The 22,136-nt window shown below is 42.4% G+C and overlaps 1 protein-coding gene across 1 annotated transcript in view; it reads left to right on the top strand.

The window, feature by feature from the left end:
• Positions 1-22,136, top strand: part of MTCL1 (microtubule crosslinking factor 1) — a 474,698-nt gene that overhangs the window by 343,230 nt on the left and 109,332 nt on the right. The window contains exons 14-15 of the mRNA XM_030187538.1: positions 3,948-3,951; positions 12,061-12,120. Coding sequence (XP_030043398.1) covers positions 3,948-3,951; positions 12,061-12,120 — 64 coding nt within the window. The remainder of the gene's footprint in view (positions 1-3,947; positions 3,952-12,060; positions 12,121-22,136) is intronic.

Below are 22,136 nucleotides of genomic sequence, written 5' to 3'. Positions count from 1 at the left end.
CTTCCAAGTAATCTTGCCACACGGGCAGCTACTACTGCCTCTAACAGCTTTCCCAAAATTGGGAAACTGACTATAGAGCTATAGCTCACGTATTGATGTACCTCCTTCTAATTGACCCAGACTATTCTCTGCTTTCTTCCATTTCACTTTCCCTGTATCATATTCTTAGAGTATGTGATCAGTAAATCTCATTCTCCTTTTGGCTCTGTCTTTGATCATTCTCCTTCCATCAGATTAATATATTTACAATATAGTACATCAGATTTCCCCCTTTTGTTTCTAATGTTTTCTATGTCGTCTTCATATCTCTGTTGCTTAAAGTGGCTTGTTTTTCTGTGTTGAAATGATTCATCACACCTCTTGTTTTTCTTTTTAATTTTGTTTTACTGTTCTATTCATAAATGAATACAGTGAAAACCTTAGTCACATACATGCATGCATCCTTCCTTGCTGATTCTACTGTACACAAGCACAGCTTCTCACACAGGCTCAGACACAAACATAAGCAGCTGTAACCTCTCTCTCACACATCCCCAGTCTCATATAAACAGCCTCCCCTGTCACAGAATATAAGACAATGTCTCTCTTCCTCTCTAAAACACATCCACTCACACAAGACAGTCTCTTATACCCATCTTTTTTTTTAATTTTATTTTTGTTACATTTGTACTCCGCACTTTCCAACTCATGGCAGGCTCAATGTGGCTTACATATTGTATACAGGTACTTATTTGTACCTGGGGCAATGGAGGGTTAAGTGACTTGCCCAGAGTCACAAGAGCTAGCTGCCTGTGCCTGAAGTGGGAATCAAACTCAGTTCCCCAGGACCAGAGTCCACCACCCTAACCACTAGGCCACTCCTCCACTCTTAAGTTTGTAGTTAAATATATGCACACTGCAAACCACAATCGTCATCTTGGATAGAGACACTAAAGTCCATTTCTCACTTTTTGTCCTTGCTGTCTCACGCACCTACTTAACCTTTCTCCTTCTCCTGGTACCCCAGCCAAGTCTTTCTCTGTTTCCCATGTACACACAGCTTGGAAGAACCTGTGCCAAGCAGCAGGCTATATACTTGTTCCTGCTGTCCACAGCTGTTTTCTTTCCCCTCCCACATGCAGCAGCTTCCTCCTACCGCCTTCCTTCCCCATTCCTTTCCCTCATCTCCTCCTTGTCATCCTTTGTCCTATTTTCTCTATGCATCTCTCTGACTTTCCCACGGTGACTTCCCTTCTGTGTCATCCTTCCCTTGATTCTGGCTTCACAGCTCTGAGCCTCTGCTCTACATGTGCTTGTGCTCTGGCAGCTCCTGCAGTGTTCTCTCTGGTGCCTGTTGTCTTCAGCCTGCAGGGCAAGATCTGTAAATGCAGTGTTGCTTAGACAGTTTCTAATTAAATTATGCAGCAGGGACAAGAGCTATGTGTGAAACGTGATTTTCTTGGAGAGGCAGGAATACTTCTGCGTTCCTCCTCTTCCCTGTTCCATCTTCTTTTGATTACTGTCATCACCAAGAAAGCAGAAAGGGGCGGCAGTAGGCTGGCTGTTAGAGGATAACCCCATAGCTAAAACATCAGTGGCACTGGCAACACAGTGATGCAGCAGCTGAGTATATACAGTGATACCTTGGTTTTCGTCGATAATCTGTCCGAAAACAATCAGCGAAATCAGAAACTGACGAAAACCGAGGCAATTATTTCCATATGAATCAATGTAAATCCAATTAATATGTTCTAGACACTCCAAAATACATACCAAAAACACATTACACTCACCTCCAAACCCATGGACTTTCCCAAATCAACAACTGACTGCACCATATGTGTAGAGTCATCAGGGGAAGGCTCAAACCCTTCAAAATCTCTCTCATGAATGGTACACCAGTAAGGGCTTCACTTTACAATCACCACTAGCATTACCACACAACAAAAGACTTAGCCTATCTTTCATAGGCTTATGTCCTGGCAGTGCCTTTTCCTCCTGTGTAATGAACGTCCTCTTTGGCATTTTCTTCCAAAAGAGGCCAGTTTCATCACAGTTGAAGACTTGTTGGGGGATGAATCCTTCAGCCACTACGTAATCTTTGAATTCAGACACAAATTTTTCGGCCCCAGACTTGTCCGAACTCGCACCTTTGCCGTGCCTAATAACACTGTGTATTAGCACTCGCAATCAATAAAAAAAAGCACAGAAACACTGGCAAGCAATGGAATTGTTTGGCTAGACGCATGGAGTGATGCTCACACAACGAGAAACAACGCCACAATGAGCAGGAGAATGCGTGGGTTGCCCTTTTTTTTGCAAAATTAGCAGCAAGGTCACGTGGGCATGCTGACAAAATCTGAGACAAATTTTTTGTGGAAAAAAATCAACGAAAACCGAAACTGACGATAACCGAAGTCATCGAAAACCGAGGTATTACTGTACTTGCTGTCCTACCCTCTCCTTGCTATTATAGTGTGACCTCCCTAAAAATTGCCCCTGCTTTAGGGTAGTGAAGGGAGGATTTTCAGGGAGGTCACTAAGGCAACAAGGGTTGGAATTGCCAACCTGATGGGTAGATTTGGGAAGGGCCAGCCCATTTGAGCAGAGCCAGAAAGTGATAAAAGGGATTGTGTCTGAGAAATCAAGGTCTTTGTTTGCCCACCCCAGCCGAGATCTGAGTACCAAGGGGGAAGTCCTGGACACTAACGGGAGGACTTTCACAATATCCAGCAAATGAAGCCCCAGCCACAGAGCAGAGGGTGCCTGCAGGAAGTTCCCAACTTGGGAGTGAAAAAGAGTGCTTGGGGAAGAAGACACCCCGGGTAGGAGAAGTGGGAGCAGGGAAGCCTCATTTTTGGCAGGACATTCTATGGGTGTTCAGAGGGAAATCCTGAACTGGGATGGGACAGATGAAAAAGAGAAACCCTTCTGCTGATATACAATGACTGTTCACATTATGTTCTTGGGAATTAAAGGAGACTGTGTCTGAAGCTGATCTGAAACTTTTATGTGCCCTCACTGTACATATCACGTTCTGAACTGTGTTTAAGTTATTGTTAAGTAAAACCAGTTTGAAGTGGTAATTCAACGACTGCTGGTCATTTTTTGAATGAGAGTGGACTTGAGAGTACCCAGAGAAGATTACCCTTCGGCCTTCTGGACTTTAGCCCTGACTGTGCCCAGCTCGCTTGAAGCACAATCTGTTTTATGACTCCTGGTCCTTGGTACGCTGCCCTGATGGAGGGGCAAGCCAGGGATTGCAATGGCAAGCACTTTAACTCTAAACTTGGAAGCAAGGAGGAATCACATTGGAAAATTGTTAAATTTCAAAGGCTGCTCAAGGTTCTTATGCATCATTTTACAGCTTTTCTAATCAAAGGAAAATAAAACATTTTTTTCTGGCGCTCCAGGTGCATGCAGATCTTGTATAAGAAATGCATCCCCAGGGAACATTAATAAATTCTTTTATTTCTCATAAAACACCTGTATGCAGCTAGGACACCAGAAAAATAGCGGGGACGATTGGTGGCAGAAACAAGACAAATGACAACTTTATTTATTTTTATTTATTTATTGCATTTGTATCCCACATTTTCCCACCTCTTTGCAGGCTCAATGTGGCTTACAATACATCATGGATACTGGAAATGAGAAGAGGATGTACATTTGGTTTTACAGAAGGATTTGGGTTACATGATCATGAAACATAAGATTGTGGTATTGCAGAACACATTAACAAACATTAGGAATATAGATAGTGGTATAGCAGAAGACATTGTAAGACATTAGACGCGTTAAGGAGTTTCTGGGTATGTTTAGAAATTTCTCCCCTTTAAACGTTAAAGTTTAAACTTTAAGCATGTTTTATGAGTACATGAGCTGCATTTGAATGTCTTGGGGGTATGGATATGTTGTGAAGAGGTGTTTTTTGTATGTGTGTAGGTATATATGCACATCTGTGAGAGAGAGGTGCTAGGATGAGGAAGATATAGGATAATCCCACACACTCTGGTACCCTCTGCACCCTATCTGACCACATGATCACCCCCCCCACCCTTTCATTCCCCTCATACTCCCTCTTCCCCACCATCTTTCACACTCTCCAGTGGGCTCATTTCTGTACGAATGTAATTTTTTGTTAGGTCCCTCTTTTTACCAAATTGTGGCTAGTGATTCCTGTGCAGCAATGCCGACAAAGCCCATTGCTGCACCAGGAATCGCTAACGCTCTTAGTAAAAGGGGACCCGTGGAGGGGCATATCGAAAGGGACGCCCAGTTTTGTTGAGGGCATCTTGCAAAACGTCCCGATGGAGGGGCGGGGGAACCTATATTTTCAAAACAAGATGGACTTCCAATCTTTTTTTCGATAATACGATCAGGGGGATGCCCAAATCTTGAAATTTTGGTTGTCCTCAGAGATGGTCGTTTTCTGATTTTCGGCGATAATGGAAACCAAGGACACCCATCTCAGAAACGACCAAATGCAAGCCCTTTGGTCATGGGAGGAGCCAGCATTCTAGTCCACTGGTCCCCTGACATGCCAGGACACCAACTGGGCACCCTAGGTGGGCACTGCAGTGGAGTTCATAAATGCTCCCAGAAACAATCTCCCTTACCATTGTCTGCTGAGGCCCCCCAAACCTCCCTAAAACTCACTACCCCCAACTGTACACCACTACCATAGCCCTTATGGGTGAAGGGGGGGCACCTAGATGTGGGTACAGTGGGTTTGTGGTGGGTTTTGGAGGACTTGCTGTTTCCTCCACAAACATAAAAGGTAGGGAGGGGGATGAGCCTGGGTCCACCTGCCTGAAGTGCACTGCACCCACTAAAACTGCTCCAGGTACCTGTACTGCTGTGATGGAGCTGAGTATGACATCTGATGCTGGCAAAAATATTTTTAAAGATATTTTTGTTAGGGGTGGGAGGGGGTTAGTGACCACTTGGGGAGTAAGGGGAGGTCATCCCTGATTCTCTCTGGTGGCCATCTGGTCATTTCAGCCACCTTTTTGTGCCTTGGTTGTAAGAAAAACACAATCAGGTAAAGTTGTCCAAGTGCTTGTCAGGGACGCCTTTTTTTTTCCATTATGGGTCGAGGATGTCCATGTGCTAGGCACGCCCAAGTCCCGCCTTCGCTATGCCTCCGATAAGCCCCCTTGAACTTTGGCCGTCCCTGCGACGGAAAGCAGTTGGGGACGTCCAAAATCGGCTTATGATTATACCGATTTGGACGACCCTGGGAGAAGGACGCCCATCTTCCGATTTGTGTCGAAAGATGGGCGTTCTTCTCTTTCGAAAATGAGCCTGTTAATGATTTAATGTTTGATTGCAATAAAGGGTAACACTGAGCCATGAGAGGTAAACTTGCAGTTGATTGGCAAACAGAATGCTGGCATTTTTCTTTCCTGTTTGTTTTTTTATTTTTTGGACTTAAAAGTACTAGGATAGCAGGAATAAAGCCACCTTTCAATGCATGCTAAATATTTAACACTAGGGGAACCATGCCCATTTCCTTAACAATGAAACGGGCCCTAGGAAGGCTGTCATGTAAGCTTTTTTTTCCTCTCTCTCCTGCCCTCCCCTCCATGTCCAGCGATTCTCCTCTTCCCTGCCCTCCCATCCGTGTCCCGCGATTCTCTCCTTTACTGTCCTCCCACCCCATCCATTGTCCCATCTCCTCTGCCCTGCCCTTCCCTGCCCCCCTCCCTCCCCTCGATGGCCCACGATTCTCTCCTCGATTTGTACCTGAACGTTCTCTGGCTGGCTGGTGCTGGCTTTCTGTTCGTTTGTAACATCCCTCCTGACGTCAGCTCGCCTCCAGCGTTCCCTTCCTTCTCACTGTTCCGCCCTCTGCGTCATTACGTCTTGACGCGGGGGCAGGACAGTGAGGAGGAATGAAACCCTGGAGGCTGGCTGACGTCAGGAGATGTTACGAACCCAGGCAGACCAGACATGGAACGTTGGAGGTGCAAATTATTATATAGGATATTGAGACAGAAAGCAAGTTCATTGGTAGATAAGTTGGATTCTTTGTTATTCTATCTCCAACTACACACATTGAGGGCAATTGTATAATGGTGCACCTATATTTAGCCACCTAGGGACCTGTTTACTAAGGTGCGCTAGCATTTTTAGCACATCCTAAAAATTAGTGCGTGCTAAACAGTAGAGACACCTATATATTCCTATGGGTGTCTCTAGTGTTTAGCGCACGCTAATCATTAGCATGCACTAAAAACACTAGTGCACCTCTAGCGTAGCTTAGTAAACAGGGCCCCTAGACTATAAACGATGTATATACACATAGATGTAGTTAGGCGCCAGCAGAAACACTTAGCACCTGCCATAGAGGTGCTGTAAATGTTTGCGCCTAAATCCCAGAGATTTGTTTCTAACTTATAGGATACTATGAAAATGTGGGAGTTCCGCCCACGTGTACTCCCATTTGTCAAAGATGTGCTATGTAAAATGTGCGTATTTACAGAATAGTGCGTAAGCGGATTTTCGGCATTTATGTGCCTAATTACCTGTATTCTAATCATTTACGCACATTAATTTAGCTAAGAGATTACCATTTTAAGACAATGAGATCAAATGGGAATGATTCTAGAAACCTATTCCACGTAGTGTCCTCTCTATTTAATACTTCCCACATGCTAGAAGTAGATGACGGTCCCTCTGATCTTGAATTAGCTGACTTTTTTGAACAAAAAACTGTAGTTGTTAAAAATCCATTTTCATACATTGCTGATGATACTTCAGAAACTAAGGGGCCCTTTTACCAAACAGCAGTAAAATGTGGCCTTAATGCGCACTTATGTGGACATCTTTCTTGCACACTAAGGCAATGTATGCCACCGGAGTAAATGGCCAAAATTCCTATTTTTGGTATTAATGGCCATGTGCAAATTTTGCCATTAGCTTAGTACATGAGCCCTTAATGCCACCATTAATCGGTTAGCACATGGCGCAGTGTAGCTGCGTTAACCGAGTACAGCACACCCACCCTCTGCCCCCCCCAGACAATACCCCCTGCGCCAAAACATAAATTTTATTTTTTAGTGCATGGGTAGCACATGGCAAAATTACTGCCTCAGTGCGCCCTTCAATATGCCATTTTTGCTGCAGTAAGCACGCATTAGTGCTTACTGCTGCTTTGTAAAAGGGCCCTAAAGCTGTTATATCTGCTTAATTTAATTGTTGGGAAATTTTGGTAAATCAAATACGGATGATTTTTCTCCCATTTCCTATGCTGATTTGAAAAAAAAGTAATTAACAAATTTGGGGCCCTGTTTACTAGGGTGCGCTATCATTTTTAACACGCGCAAAAATGCTAGCGCGCCTATAGCGTGGTTTAGTAAACAGGGCCCTTGTTAAAGGTTATTGTGATTTAGAACCTTGCCCATCATCATCATTTAAAGATCTTCCATTGACATGATTACTCTGGTTAGCCTCGTTTGTAGCTTTAGCGTTAGAACAAGTTTATTTTTCTTGTTCTTTGTTCGATTTTAATTCTAATTTTAAAACATCAAGAAAGATATGAAGAGTTGTTCTAATTACCAAGCAATAGGTAATGCACCATTCTCAGCAATGATTGAGTTGGTGGTTGTCTCCAATTACAGGAATATTTGCGAGCTTTTAATATTGTTGACCCGTGTAATCCAATTTTAGGAGTAATTATAGTACAGAAACTTGTTTGCTGGCCCTACTTTTTGATTTAAAACAAATAATTGATAAGGGAGGTGCAGACATCTTTATGTAGCTTGACTTGGCATCAGAATTCAATGAGGTTAATCATGGTATTTTGTTGATGCCATTGGTATAATGGGTATTGTCTGGAAGTGATTTTCTCAGTTTCTGAAAAAGAAAATGATAGGATTAGGAGGAATGGAGAAACATCAAAAACTTGGCGTCCTAGTTGTGATCTTCCTCAGAACACACTCCTCTCACCTGTTTTATTTAAAGTATTACATAGTTCACTATTAAGAGAAATCTGGGCATTGAATCTATTCTACTATACTTATGCGGATGATGTTCAGGTAATTATTCCAGTTCAGTCACTGAAGCTTATCAAATATTGAGGACCCAGTCAGCTGGCTGCGATCAGCGTTTTGCTGACCACCACCACCACCGGTGTTAAACCTGGAAATTCAATGCTAGGCCATGTCCAGGCTCCGGCATTGAATTTCCAGGTATAGGGAAGTGGCTAGAACATTAAGGGGGTCTTTTACAAAGGCGCACTAGGGTTTTTTTTAGCATGCGCTAACCATGTCACCCATACTATTCATATGGGCATCTATTCGGTTAGCGCGCGCACCTTTATAAAAGGGGCCCTAAGTGCAACATTCAGCACTTAACCAGCCATGGTGAACCGTATAAAGATAGGACTGCATTTTATGTGATCCTATTTATGTGGTTATCTTAACCGGTTAAGTGCCAACAGAGCTCTGGAACTCCCCCAAAATAGCCATTTTTGGTTTGAGCATTAACTGGCACTATTCGAATAAGTTCTGCTGAAAATGCCCATTTAGCCATGGACAGGCGATTTAAATGACCAGGAGCCTCTCCTGGCCATTTAAATCATTTTAAATATCAGGTCCATAATATTTTTGTAATAGGATTGTATTGTGGATGAAAGCTTCTGCCCTAAAACTGAATGTAGCTAAGATGATGTTTTGGGTTGGGGGTAAGAAACAGCCCATGGTGGTAATCATGTAGAGATTAATGGCAAGGGTTTTCCTTTAAATACTTCAATACAAAGTCTTGGGAGTTTATATCAGTTCCTACCTTGAAATGTATGCTCAAATAATGCATTTAGTCAGAACTGTTTTGGGGAATTTGTAGTTATTTTGTCAGTTACGATTTACAAAGAATAGCTCAATCCATCATCTTGTCTCACCTTGATTATTGTAATGTGTTTATATGTAGGTTTGACAAAAAAAAATCCTTGAGGAAGGTTTAACTTCTATAAAATGTGGTAGTAAAAATTGTTGTATTTAAATCAAATTTGATAAAGTTAGCACTTTATTAAAACAATTACATTGGCTCCAGTTCCCTGCTAGGATTGATTTCTAAAATGTTATGTTTTACATTACAAATTTTAAATGGTCTTAAGTCTATGTCATTTGACATTCTTTATGAAGCTGAGAACTGGCGATTGTTCTCAGCGCGACATACATTTGTATAAGATCGTGCTTCCCACTTGTAAACGATTTTAAATTAATGTCTGCATGGAATAGAACCCTACAAGGGGCTGCCCCAGAATTGTGGAACTCTCTTCCTTCTGACCTGAGCTTAAGGTAGTGGCGATACAAAAGCTTCAATTGTCATCGTCATTGCATTTGGCGTGTCAGTACTAGCACCTTATTTATAGTATTACCTTCTTATTGCTTGCATATATAAAATATTTTCTTTCTTTATTGAGATATATATTTACCCAGTGGTGTACAGTACATGCAGATTGGTATAAAACTTACAATTTTATAAGCAACATAATAGTGAAATAAGTATAAATACCCAATGAAGTAAACTTGGAGATGGCAAATTGAATCCTAGAAATTGGAGTAACTTGATATGATATCAGAAATAGACATGTTAAACAGCACAGTAGAACAATCATATAAGAGAAATATGATAAATGTCAGCAGAATACAAATCCTGCATAATAATTCTCACCTCCAAAGTTCTGAACGTTGCCTGGGACCGTGGATCCCTCGGAGGTGGTCTGCTTCTGTCGGTAGATCAGAGTGACATCATGAAGTGGCACGCGCAAACAAAAAAAAAAATTTGAGACTAGCTGCCGCCCTCGCGAACCTGTACTATAGTCTCCATGTCTCTCTGGCCCGCCCTCGCGTCAAAACATGATGACGTCGAGGGCGGTTAAACTCTCCTACTCTTCCCCCTGCCTGAATAATGCCGGCGCAGACGCGAAGACAACATCGGATGACAGCACAGGTACGCGACAGTGTCGGGGGAGGTTTTTCTGCGGAAAGGGGGGGGTCGACAGGGTCACGGAAGGGGGATCCAGGAGTCAGTAACGCGGAGGGGGGGGTTAAATCGGAGGGAGGGGGAGTTTGGAACTCGGTGACAGGGGCATGAGGGGGCCTTGAACTGGGAGGGAGGGAGGGGGGTCTGGAACTCAGAAGGAAGGGAGGGGGGTGTGGAACTCAGAAGGGAGGGAGGGGGTCTGGAACTCGGGAGGAAGGAAGGGAGGGAGGGTGGTGGTGGGGAGGGGGGGATTACCTTGCTAGCGCCCGTTTCATTGCCTACTGAAACGGGCCTTTTTTTACTAGTGATACATAATATGCAGCATGGAAAGCACATTCATATAACATAGATATGACAGTGTTAGCACAATACAAGTGAAACATCTCAACGAGCACTCATTTGAACATTTGAATAACGAGGCAGGGTCAATTTGCCATATAAGGAAAAAATTCCCTTACACTGCAGATTGACCCCGCCTGGTGCATCACAGGATGTACTGCCTGGGGTGGGGCAGGGCACCGCCATTTTGAAGATGACAATATCAGAAGCAGGAGCGAGTGGGCATTGCTCCTACCTCTTTTAAAGTATGGGGTTTGGGAAGTGGCTGGACAAGGGGTCACAGGATTTGTGGGTCCCAGTAGACACCAGGGAATTCTTTGGAAGTGGGAGAAGGGAGGGGGACTATTAGACTACCAGGGCAATTATTATTATATATTGGAAGGAAGGGAGGGGTGTAGTTTGGGTCTGGTCAGAGCCACTGAGCTACCAGGTAATTTTTTTTTAGTAACGAAGAGGAAGGAGGGGCAGGTCAGGGCCACTAGACTACTAGGTCTTTTTGTTTGTTTTTAATATATTGGAGATAGGGGGGTCAGGTTAGGTTGGGAGGGACCACAAGACTGCCAGGGACCGTTGCAAAAGCAGTCTGGGACAAGCTGGCTAGGTTGGAGTGAGAGAGAAGGTGCTGCTAGAGACCTGCTTCTCTCGACTAACTCTGTGTTGCTCAGAACCTGGCAAAATATTTCCCTGACATTTAATTGCTTGGTCATGGAATTGTTAATGACCACATTACCATGCATTTTAATGCAGTGTGCAATAATGGGTTTCACTTGAGTTTTGCTGAAACCATTTCTGCATTGCTCGGCCAGTAAAACTTGCGGTAATACTTTCTGCTTGAGCACCCCTGACTGTTGGAAGCTCAGGCAGACAGATGTGGGAGCCATAATAACTGCTTTCTTTTGCAAGTAGAGGGAGTTGGATTCCAGGAGTGGCGTGGACTATTCATGGTAAGGAAGTGAGGGATGGAATAGATGGATCCGTATGTGGTGAGCTTCTGGGGCAAGTGGACAGTGTACCCATGCAGTTGAAACTAGAGAATAAAGTAAGAAAGGAGCCCCAAAGTGAGAGTAATAGGACCAAATAATGACTTGAGGTGCACAGAAATGTTAACAAAAAATGTCAGAACTGTATGTGACCTATGGATGCAGCTTGTACTTTACTCTCAAGTGCTAGACAAACCATGGAGATAATATTGTGTGGGTGGGGAGAGGGGAGGGAGTTCATGGGTAAGAAGAACTTGAAAACAAAACCAGCAGCAGCATATTTTCTTTCATCTTGATATATAATGAAAGTGAATCAGTCATATTTACTGTAAAACTGGTGGATTTATTATTTTATGTCAGTTGCAAAATGCTGTTGCATCCTTAATTTTGCCTTTACTGTGAACGTTGCAAGGGTGCATGTGTGCACTTATAAAATTGGTGGGATATGAAGTGTGAATAATTTGCTTGAATTACTCCCAGCCAAAAAATATATCAGTATTTGCCTTCTAGGAGTTATCGTACAACAAACATACTTTATTTATTTATTTCTTTTTTGGTCTAACCTTTGCTGCAATTACTACTATTTTTCCACCTGCCCTTTTATTGCCAGAAACAGCTCCTTTTTCCCATGATCAAGAAACATCAAATTGAACTCGGTTTCCTTAAAGGGGCAGTGTCATTTTGTTTTAATGTTTCCGTGCTGGTTCACTTGTGTTGGAGGGTCCCACCGACTTGTCCGTAATTAAGTGCGATTTCATCTTTCTCATTTCAGAGTTCACTGAGGAGGAGAGGCAGCCGGGAGATACATAAGGAAAAGAAGGTATCCAGCCAGGTAGTGACTTCAAAATTTGTTCTTAAAAGGTCTGGCACATTGGTAAAGCTTGCTGGTGAGATATGTTTGAGATTCTGTGCCAGCATGAGGGGCAAAAGAAGTGAAACTTCTTCTGTAGACCTTCTAAGTTAGGACCAGTCTGGAAATATGGGGTATCTTTGTATGCTGTTGTCAGTCAGTATCAAAAGGGTATAGACTGAAAGAATTCAACAAAAGACCATTCATCGTGCCAAGATGCATTATGAAGTGCCACTTTATAAATATAAGGTTTTACAACAGGTGGAAGAGAGGGTTAATGGCCATAGGGGGTCTTTTACAAAGGCTACGTCCTTATTCAAACACAATGGTCTAATTAATCAAAGGCGCTTTAATAGGATCATCAGATCAGCGTGTCTGCCTCTATAGTGGCTAATTATGAGCCAAGCCAGTTTTACCGCTTTGAGAAAACAGGGGACTACCTTGAGACAGCGTACAGCGAAACATGGATCTATGTTGGTGACATCGGGTCTCTATTATGTACTATTTACTGAAGCTGAAAAGCTAAGTATTAATTTGGAATCTAAAGATGACAATAAGTATGGAAAATTAAGATAAATGATATAAGTGAATATTATAATGAAAAAAATATTTAAAAAACTAAATTTGGGGTCGATGAGGATTGCGGTACTGCCTCCTAAACATGCTTGGCTCATAATTAGACACTATAGAGGCAGACACGCTAATCTGATGATTTATTAGTTATTTATTTATTTATTTATTACATTTGTACCCCGCGCTTTCCCACACAATGCAGGCTCAATGATCCTATTAAAGCGCCTTTGATTAATTAGACTATTGTCTTTGAATAAGGACGTATCTCATGTGAAGTCGAGTATAATGAGATAGATTGACTACGTACTCCCTTCTTTATCTAAATTCTATGTATGCCTAGTGACTACTGTCATAGGAATATATGGGCATCTCTAGCTTTTGGTACAACACCACAGCGAAGATGACTCAAGATTAGGCAGATGATGCTTTAGATGGTCTAAATGTTTATTGTAAAGCAGACGAGACTCAACACAGCGGTGTTTTGGTCAAAAGGGCCTGTATCGGGAGTCTAACTTAAAAGCATAAGTAAATAAATACATAAGAAATCAAAATAAGAACATTTGTGAAAATCAAATTAAATGAAAATATTAAACAATTTTACATTATTAAATAATGTATTTATTTATGCTTTTACGTTAGACTCTTGATGCAGGCCTTTTTGGCTGAAACACAACTGAGTCGAGTGTCATCTGCTTTAAAATAAACTTTTAGACCATCTAAAGCATCATCTGCCTATTCTTGAGTCATCTTCGTTTTGGTGTTGTACAATTCCTATTTCTGCAAGGATTTGCTTCTTCTGTTATTACTTCGTCTAAAGCGTTTAGCACATGCTTATTTTTAGCGCGCGCTAGAAATGCTACCACAACTTTGTAAAAGGCCTCATAATGAACAAGACAAGGTTGGGGGGGAGGGGGTTACTTAAAATTCATGCCACACAGCCTTGCTTCCACAATATTGTTTATATTGAGAATGTGGTCTGCTTATTAACACTGATTTCTTCGATTGTTGTGTATTCAAGGCATGGTCTATAATAGGATAATCCCTGTTTCCCAATTAAAAGCTACAATTTTTTTTTCTTAAACCTTATGAAGTAATCACCCTAAAAGGAGAAACTATATAGATTAAAGGGTATGTTTACTAAGGTGCATTAGCGTTTTTAACGTGCCTGTAAATTTAAGACACGTTAAACGCTAATGCGCCTACACATTTCTAAGGTTGCATTAGCGTTTAATGTGCGTAAACCATTTATGCGTGTTAAAAAACACTAAAGTGCCCATAGCGCCGCTTAGTAAATCTAGCCCTAAGTATGCTCACCATCATAAGTAATTGGGGATAGGATAAAAGTACTTATCATAGTGAAAGCCATAGACGGAGTTATATCTAGATTTCTTTGAGATGGAATTAATAGACCCAAAGGGCATAGGTTAAATTTGGTTGAATTTATTATAAAATCAAGGCAAGTGTTTCATATCTACTAAAGCTTAGATTAGACTACTGTTTGGTTTGATTGGTTTCATCAAAGTTAAAAGAAAAAAAAAGTAAATAGGACATTTTTAACTGTTAATTTTATTTGCAAGGGAGACTGCACAGCAGATTTAAATGTTGAGGACCCTTAGAAGAGGGCTAAACTTAATATATGAACACCAAACATCAGTGAGAGTTAAAGGGGCGGTCCAAGGCAAGATGCTACCCCCCCCCCCCCGACCAAGTTTTGGCATCTCCCCCCTTCTATCCTCCACCCTGTTCCCTGATTTTACCTTCTTTATACATTTTTTTAAAAGCTGGTGGCGGCAGCGATTCCCATATGCTGCCTTGCCACTGGCACCGGCCTCTTTTCTACTGTGGCTGCCTCTGAGGAAACAGGAAGTTCCTCTGAGGAAACAGGAAGTTACATCAGAGAGGTGGCTACAGTAAAGGGAAAAGGCGGGTGCTGGTGGCAGGGCAGCGTATGGGAATCGCTGCCACTGCTACTACTACTACTACTACTATTTAGCATTTCTATAGCGCTACAAGGCATACGCAGCGCTGTACAAACATAGAAGAAAGACAGTCCCTGCTCAAAGAGCTTACAATCTAATAGACAAAAAATAAATAAAGTAAGCAAATCAAATCATGTGAACGGGAAGGAAGAGAGGAGGAGGGTAGGTGGAGGCGAGTGGTTACAAGTGGTTACGAGTCAAAAGCAATGTTAAAGAGGTGGGTTTTCAGTCTAGATTTAAAGGTGGCCAAGGATGGGGCAAGACGTAGGGGCTCAGGAAGTTTATTCCAGGTGTAGGGTGCAGCGAGATAGAAGGCGCGAAGTCTGGAGTTGGCAGTAGTGGAGAAGGGAACAGATAAGAAGGATTTATCCATGGAGCGGAGTGCACGGGAAGGGGTGTAGGGAAGGACGAGTGTGGAGAGATACTGGGGAGCAGCAGAGTGAATACATTTATAGGTTAGTAGAAGAAGTTTGAACAGGATGCGAAAACGGATAGGGAGCCAGTGAGGGGTCTTGAGGAGAGGGGTAGTATGAGTAAAGCGACCCTGGCGGAAGATGAGACGGGCAGCAGAGTTTTGAACCGACTGCCGGTTAAAAAAAACACGTTAAAAGAAGGTAATATTGAGGAACGGGGTGTAGGAAGGAAGGGGGCGATGCCACTCCCGAAAGAGTGCCGCCTGAGGCCCCAGCCTCAGGTAGCCTAATGGTCGGGCTGCCCCTGAGCGTACACAACCCGTAATTCAGTCTGCTGTGTCTTTTCAGTATATATTTTTAGTTATTAATGGTTCCTTCATTATCCTGTTGTCATACATGTGATGACAAGAATGCACGTACTTTATGCACCTGGAGTGCAGGTATGTTTGGAGGAAGAGCATGGGCAGTGTCATGGGTCATGTGCTTTATTTTAGCTGCAGTTTCTGCAGCTTTTGTGGGAAAATTATAAATATGTAGAGACATAGGTCCCTGTGTGTCCATAAAATAGGCCAAAATTTGGCTTTTATTTGTCCTCCCAACCTAAGCAACCTGTTCTAAAATTACCCTCCACGTTTATAGCTACATTTATGGGGTCATTTACTAAAGCACATCCTAACACCGGTAACATTCGTTGTCCACTGCAGGGTTCATTTTATTCTTATTGATTCTGTGATAGACTTCTAGAATCTGTATATATAAAATCTGTGGTTTTTAAATCCCTAGTCAAAACTTCCTTATTGCTGACCATTACTTCTAGTAATCAGAAAGCATTCATATTTGAGCTTGAAGTTCACCTGAGTTACCTCAAATTCTACTGCATCCTCTCTGTTGAAACATTCTGACTTCCCTCTTATGACAGTATCTTTTACAGATACCTCACTTTTAACCATATGTCCCTACTGTCCTTTAAATAGTGGGATTAAAATGCAACTAACTGCTAAATGGGGTCCTTTTGGCATGAAGCCTTTTGACAGGTCTGTTTATTATCAGTGTTTATAGTCCCATTAGCAGGGTTGTTGCTACACCAAATAAAAGTGATTCTATATGTGGCACCCAAATTTGTTCGCGCCCGAGATGCACGTACAAATTAATTGAATAACGAGCTCAGAACCATCAATAATTGGCTGCTAACAACCAATCAGGGGCTGCCTAAGGCAATATGCCATCAGAGGCAGGGATGAAACGACCCCCCGGCCCCTCAGCATCACGTTTCTTCCTGACCTCCCAAGCTGCGATCTAGCATCTCACCCCTCCCCACCCCGAATCTTTCTTCCTTTTTTTGTTGCTATTGTCTTAAAAAGTCAGAGGCAGCAGCGATCCCCATACGCTGCCCTGCCCCCGGCACCGGTGTCTCCTCTGTACTGCGGCCCGCCTCCGAGGAAACAGGAAGTTACATCAGAGAGGCGGGGCACAGTACAGAGGAGACGCCAGCGGCAGGGCAGCTTATAGGGATCATGCCACTGTCGACTTTTGAAAAACAAAAAAAGAAGGTAGACTCTGGAGGGGAGTTGAGGAAGGAAGGAGGAAAGAGGCCCCCACTTCAGTTGGCCTAATAGTAGGGCCACCACTGCAACCAATTATTGATGTTATTTGGCACCCATTACAATTTGTGCACACATCTGGTTGTGCGTTATTCTATTACACTGGGCACCTACTGTCCATAGTTTGTATCTCAACAGGGGGGCACGTAGTTATAAAATACTGGGTCAGTGCACCTAACTCGGGTACCCCAGGTTTCAACCGATGTAGTTCTGATGCCCAAAGTTAGGGCATGGGAATCCGTTCTAAGCGCATGCACTTTATAGAGTACCATTTAGCACCGATTTTTGAACAGAACACCATTTATGGAATTCCCCCCCATTGTGCTCGCTGCTTTCCACTGATTTATAAAGAAAGTGTAATATTAGGAAAATAAGAGAATCAGTGCAAACAGGGGGGCTTCTTTCTAGACAGTGATGGCTCAAAGGGGGTTGAATTTTATTACTGAAGAGCAACCACTTGGAGTGCTTTAATGCAAGAGGACCTTATGAGACTGGGAGACTGGGCATCCAAATGGCAGATGACTTTTAATGTGTGCAAGTGCAAAGTGATGCACGAGGGAAAGAGTAACCCAAACCATAGTTACTTGATGCAAGGTTTCACATTAGGAGTCACCAACCAGGAAAGGGATCTAGGTGTCATTGTTGATGATACGTTGAAACCCTCTGTTCAATGTGCAGCTTCTGCAAAGAAAGCAAATAGAATGTTAGGATTTATTAGGAAAGGAATGGAAAACAAAACTGAGAATGTTATAAATTTATCACTCCATGGTATGACCGCACCTCTAATACTGTGTTCATTTGTGGTCACCGCATCTCAAAAGATGTAGGTGCAGAGAAGGGCAACAAACTTGATAAAGGGGATGGGACAACTTTCCTATGAGGAAAGGCTAAAGTGGCTGGGGCTCTTCAGCTTTGAGATGGCTGAGGGGACATTTGATAGAGGTTTCTAAAATACTGAGTGGAGTGGAACAGGTAGATTTGAATCACTTGTTTACTCTTTCCAAAAATACTAGGACTAGAGGGCATGCAAAGAAGCTACTAAGTAGTAAATTTAAAATGAATCAGAGAAAATATTTCTTCACTCAACGAGTAATTAAACTCTGGAGTTCATTGCCAGAGAATGTGGTAAAAGCAGTTAGCTTAGCAGGTTTTAAAACAAGGTTTGGATAATTCCCTAAAAGAAAAAGTCAATAAGCCATTATTAAGAGGGACTTGGGAAAATCCACTGCTTATTTCTAGGAAAGCAGCATAAAATCTGTTTTGCTGTTCTGGGATCTTGCCGGGTACTTATGACCTGGATTGGCCACTGTTGGAAACAGGATATTGGGCTTGATAAACCTTCGGTCTGTCCCAGTATGGCAATGCTTATGTTCTTAGGTTAATGATTTCAGACCAGACGCTTGGCAAGGAAGGTCACGGTCCATGCAGAACCCACGCAATGCAGACTGAGGCTTTATGAAATTTTTAGCAGGGATGTGCACAGTCGAAAAATAATTTGTCTCATTTTCATTCTTCCTGAAATTTTCCCATTTTTTAAAATTAGTTTCACAAATATATTCACAAATATGTTTTAAAACATGCTCTAATCAATTTAGTATGTGTTAATATATCCCATAGTGCACATTAAGGTGCTTATTTTCAAAGCACATAGACTTACTAAGTTATATAGAGGCATATTTTCAAAGCACTTACATTTACAAAGTTCCATAGTGACCTACGGAACTTTGTAAGTCTATGTGCCTTGAAAATGAGCTTCTTATCAACTTAGCACCCATTAAAATTTTAAGATGCACTAACAAATTCCTAGCATGTATACTAATGAATTCTTAGCAAACGTGCTGCTGGTACTTTCCCCCCCAAGAATACATGATAATCATGGCGCTATGACTAAATTCCAGCATTAATGAATTCCTAATGCTTAGTTGCAGCATCGGCAGGTACCATCAGTAAACCAGCTTACATGCTGAGGTTTTTATGTGCCAGTGTCCTATAAATTCAAAGAACAGTAAATATATTTCATTGGATTCTAAAGAAATGGGAACAGATGGGGATAGAGTATACTTGTTCTAAAGTATTAGGAAAAATCATTTCATGTCTATATGATGCATTTCAAGATCCTAATGAATGGGTCATGTAAGATCATGTGTTAATGGTTAACGTAATGTAGCAGAGCACTGTTCTTTTCTGTGCTGTGTGCAGATCCTGTAGAATTTCCCTTGAGTTTTTGTTTTCTGGTATTGTAGACTCCACTTTCATTTAGCTATCTAATGACTGTTATAACTACTGTGCAGTAATTTGCAAGTCTCTTCTGCTTTCGGATTTAAATTGTAGGAATTGCGTACATTCTATTTTTACTCCCATGTTATAAGACTATTTCCTATACGATTTGCAGGCTCATTTATGCAAACCACTATTGATAATGTTTAAAATTTTGGAGGAATGCATAGCAAACATTAAGACTCTGTGTCATATACTGGTGTCATTTTGGATTTTGGCCCTGACTGACATGAGGCTTCCCTTTGCTCTGCAGATCTTCATATGAGTCAGTTGGGGACGTGGTTTATGAACTATGGGGCAAGGTTTCCCATCTGGATTTGGGAGAGGGAATTTAATTAGGGGTAGGGAATTGTGTGTGTGGGGGGGGGGGGGGGGGGGGGGGGAGCGGAGAGGGCAGCAGGGAATAACCAGGACTACTACTACTTGCATTGTGGCCTGTACTTTTTGCTTTGAGGGCCGGATGCCAACTGATGTGCATTACTACCGCTAGTAATAAACATGGAATTCACTAAAGGCTTAAAGACCCTGGACCCCAATGCTCAAAACTCCGGTGCTATATTAAACAGCACCGGAGAAATAGCGCTGGAACAGCGCAGCAGAACAACTCCCTAATGCTCAACGCTAATGAGATGCAAATATAGGTGCATTCTTAGCATTGAGCATTAGGAGGTTGTTTGGAAGTCAGGGGGAGGATGGTGCCTGGTGCATGTGCTCAAAAGTTGTGCATTATTCACATCTCTTGAGCATATGCCCAGAACGTCAGAGGGGGGGGGGGGGGGGGGGAAGGAGTAAGAGGTGTCAGTTGCCCAGCTTCGGGCTTTAAAGGCAGTGGCTAGAATGGTGCAATGGGAGAATTAAACAGTTCAGCTTTTGCTGGAGAAAATGTCTGTCATGTTTGGAAGGGAGAGGAACTTACATAAGTATTGCCATACGGGGACAGATTGAAGGTCCATCAAGCCCAGCATCCTGTTTCCAGCAGTGACCAATCCATGTCACAAGTACCTGGCAAGATTCGAAAACAATACATTTTATGCTGCTTTTCATAGGAATAAGAAATAGAGTTTCCCCAAATCATTTTAATAATGGCTTATGGACTTTTCTTTTAGGAAGCTATCCAAACTTTTTTTAAAAACCCGCTAAGCTAACTGCTTTTAGTACATTCTCTGGCAACAAAGTACCTCATGAAAGACTCCAGAAGAAATTGGAGAGTCATGGGATAGGAGGTAGTGGCCTGCTGTGGATTAAAAACTGGTTAAAGGATAGAAAACCGAGAGTAGGGTTAAATGATCAGTATTCTCAATGGAGAAGGGTAGACAGTGGGGTTCCCCAGGGGTCTGTGCTGGGACTGCTACTTTTTAACATATTTATAAATGATCTGGAGATGGAAGTAACTGGTGAGGTAATAAAATTTGCTGACGACACAAAGTTATTCAAAATTGTTAAATCGTGAGAGGATTGTGAAAAATTACAAGAGGACCTTACAAGACTGGGAGGCTGGGCGTCTAAATGGCAGATGATGTTTAATGTGAGCAAGTGCAAAGTGAAGCATGTGGTTAAGACGAACCCGAACTAAAGCTATGTAATGCAAGGTTCCACGTTAGGAGTCACCAACCAAGAAAGGGTTCTCGACGTTGTTGTTGATGATACGTTGAAACCCTCTGCTCAGTGTGCTGTGGCGGCTAAGAAAGCAAATAGAATGTTAGATATTATTAGGAAAGGAATGGAAAACAAAAGTGAGGATGTTATAATACCTTGTATCGGTCCATGGTGCGACTGCACCTCGACTATTGTGTTCAATTCTGGTCACCGCATCTCAAAAAAGATATAGTGGAATTAGAAAAGGTACAAAGAAGGGCGATGAAAATGATAAAGGGGATGGGACGACTTCCCTTTGAAGAAAGGCTGAAGTGGCTAGGGCTCTTCAGCTTAGAGAAAAGACGGCTGAGGGGAGATATGATAGAGGTCTATAAAATAATGAGTGGAATGGAACGAGTAGACATGTATCATTTGTTTACTCTTTCCAAAAATACTAGGACTAGGAGGCACGCGATGAAGCTACAAAGTAGTACATTTAGTAATTAAACTCTGGAATTTGTTGCCAGAGAATGTGGTAAAGGCAATTAGCTTAGCGGGGTTTAAAAAAGGTCTGGACGGCTTCCTAAAGGAAAAGTCCATAGACCATTATTAAACTGACTTGGGATGACAGATTTTGCGGGCTCAGTACCAATGGCTCCTACATTTCGTGAGGCTTTGGAGACTATTTTGTCAGCGGGTTCCCCGCCACTACCTTGTCCCAGGATGTTGGTTTTGTGGGGGTAGAAGTCTCTGCCCTGCCATTTTTGCCTGAATTTTGGTCTTTTATTACATCAGGCCTTTTTATTAAAGTCAGCACGAGCTTCCTCTCCTTCTTCCACTCACGTTGCTTTGGAGGAGTAGTTTCCTAAGAAACAAAAACTTTCTGTTTTGTAGGATTTGGAGAATGTTCCTCCTTGGGACTCAGAGGACGTTTTATCTGTGTATTCTGATTGTCCTAGTTCTGCTAATGGCCTTGACTTGAACATTTCAGAGGCAGACAGGGGCGGTGATCCTACTGTAGCTAGGCTGTTTTTGAGAGTGGAGTTGCCTCTGTTGATCACAAAATCTATGGAGGCTTTAAACATTTCCCTGCTTTTCAGTCCTCTGGTCCTACTCCATCTATTATGTATCTTTCCATATTCATGAGGCTATGCAGGAGCTTATTGCAGCTCAGTGGAAGACCCCTGATTCTAACCTCTGGGTGGCTTGCGCAATGTCCAAATTATATCCCCTTTTGCTGTCTGATTTTGGGCAGTTTGCTCTAAGATGGATGCCCTTATTACTGCGGTTACTAAATGTACCAATATCCCTGTGGAAGGTGGCACTGCATTAAAGAATGTACATGACCACAAGCTTGAGGCTTACTTGAAGCTTGCCTTTCAACTAGCTGCGTTAAATTCTCAGGCAGCAATTTCTTCTTTTGTAGCCAGGGCCTCTTTATCATGGATTCAACAATTGTCCACATTGAACTTGCCTCCAGACTTTCTCCCTACCCTAGAGGCAGGGTTGTTCTATTTGTCAGACGCTCTTTATTATATTCTCTGAGCGTCAGCTAAGGGTATGGCCTTGGCCATTTCGGA

Source organism: Microcaecilia unicolor, chromosome 1, assembly GCF_901765095.1.
Source record: "Microcaecilia unicolor chromosome 1, aMicUni1.1, whole genome shotgun sequence".
NCBI classification, from domain to species: domain Eukaryota; kingdom Metazoa; phylum Chordata; class Amphibia; order Gymnophiona; family Siphonopidae; genus Microcaecilia; species Microcaecilia unicolor.
This window is presented reverse-complemented; position numbering and strand designations above follow the sequence as displayed.